This window comes from Cyprinodon variegatus, unplaced genomic scaffold, assembly GCF_000732505.1.
Source record: "Cyprinodon variegatus isolate N-32 unplaced genomic scaffold, C_variegatus-1.0 Scaffold1227, whole genome shotgun sequence".
In the NCBI taxonomy this organism is placed as follows: Eukaryota; Metazoa; Chordata; class Actinopteri; order Cyprinodontiformes; family Cyprinodontidae; genus Cyprinodon; species Cyprinodon variegatus.
The window spans coordinates 178524-180522 of NW_015151680.1; the positions used below are offsets into that span (position 1 = coordinate 178524).

General features: G+C 38.1%; 1 protein-coding gene across 4 annotated transcripts in view; it reads right to left on the minus strand.

Annotated features, from left to right (window-relative positions):
* Positions 1-1999, minus strand: part of LOC107102269 (monocarboxylate transporter 2-like) — a 36650-nt gene that overhangs the window by 17550 nt on the left and 17101 nt on the right. For 3 of the 4 annotated variants that reach the window (XM_015401502.1, XM_015401501.1, XM_015401503.1), the window contains exon 2: positions 205-448. In XM_015401502.1, the coding sequence (XP_015256988.1) occupies positions 205-418 (214 nt within the window). In that variant the 5' untranslated portion in view covers positions 419-448. Of the gene's footprint in view, positions 1-204; positions 449-1999 lie in introns of those variants that run through there. The other variant, XM_015401504.1, reaches the window with a different exon arrangement.

Sequence of the window (1999 nt, forward strand, 5' to 3'; positions counted from 1 at the left end):
CTAACGCTACGTTCACACCTAATGCTTCGTTCACACCTAACGCTACGTTCACACCGAATGCTTCGTTCACACCTAACGCTACGTTCACACCTAATGCTACTTTCACACCTAACGCTACGTTCACACCTAATGCAACGTTCACATCTAATGCTACGTAGTCGATAACACGGATTTTGTTTTGCTTTCACTTATGGAACGACTCACCTGCTGCATACATGACGGCGAGCATGATGGAGGAGATCCATGCCACCTGACTGTAGGAGGCATCGAAGATGATCTGGATGTCTTTGAAGAAGACCGTGATGGCTTTGGGAAAGGCGTAGGAGAAGCCGATGGAGATGAAGGATCCAAGAACCACAACCCACCCCCACCCACCGTCCGGTGGGGGCACGGCAGCACCTGTGGTGGGGGGTGGCATCACTGGCCCACCTTAACACGAGGTTTTATACTGTAACGACAAAAAAGGACAAAAACAAGGAAGGTAAATATGGAGGGAATTTTCTTCCATTATTGTTTCAAGGCAAAGTACATGATTTGTAAATTGAGATTTGAAAAAAAACAAACAAACAAACAAACTTTTTGATCTAAACGATGTTTGCTTTGATATTTTTTCTTTTCAATTTTATTTTTTATTAAATTAATTAAAATGGAATTTAAGATATTTAATAATAATTAAATTATTAAATGTATTACATTACGGAGCCCCCAAGGGGACATGGGGAATTTTTTTTTCTTTTGCATTCCCTCGCAAAAGTATTGTGTTACACCGCAAAATCTTTTGCGAAAGTTTTGCGTTCCCACGCAACATTCAGCTCAGAGAACGGCTCGTTTTTCTCGAAAATAACGCTTTTTGATTCTTGTAATACGTAGTCTGTGCTATCAGGACATGAAAGAGTCGCCATTTGTGTTTCAACAACGAGAGTTATTGATCCCGGAAGTCCGAATCTGTGAATATCTTTCTAACTTTACCAAGGGAACGCAAAACTTTCGCAAAAGGTTTTTCGAGGTAACGCAAAATTTTGCGAGGTAACGCAATACTTTTGCGAGGGAACGCAAAAGAAAAAAAAAATTCCCCATGTCCCCTAGGGGGCTTCATACATTCCATATTTTTTTTAGATTTTTTTTTTTTTTTTTAGGATCTCCTGTCTGGCAAGGTGGCAATAAGAATAATTGTCTTGATGCCAATAGCAATGTGTCTTTGCTTCTCTCTCCGCAGTAAAGCCCGCCCCCACTAGAGAATGTGAGCTATGAAACGCTATTTGAAAAAGACAAATAAAAAAAAAATAAAAATGAAAAAACATTTTTGGAAAATTATAAATCTGTTATGCTTTTTTTGTTAGGAGGTTTTTCAAATTTCCATTTACAAAACTTCTTCTTTGCTCCCAACAATAATGGAATAAATTTCCCTCCATATATAGAAAACATGAGTAGAAAACTTGCTTCAAAGATTGTTTAATATGAAACCTCTGAGTTTTTGGATTCATACACACACAGAGGCAGACGTTACAAAGATCAGACCAAGACTGCTAAAAAAGGTTTTATCAGTATTTTAGACCTAAAGCTGCGTCTGATTCCATCATGATGATCCTGGGAATGTAAAAAGCAATTTCTTTAGAAATGAAGGAAAAGCTGGAATGGATGGCTGGAGAGACGCTTTATAGAGAATAAAAACAATTCTTTACAGAAAACACAGAACCAAATAGAGATCAAAATCAGATGATTTAAGCGTAACTATTAATGGACTGTTAGCAAAATGAGATGTTTCTGGTCACTGTACTGTTTGATTATCTATAGCATCCTTCCTGACATCATTGATGATGTCACCAGTTCGACATAAATCAGGAACGTAAACAATGGAGAGCAGCATGGAAGGAATCCAGTGCGTAGTCAGTGTTATCTGCATGAATCCCTCTCACCAGAGCTGCTCCATGTTTATCTACGGAAGAGGATTAGGGCCACTGGAAAAAAAAAAAAGTTAACTGATTTTTTTTATTTTATT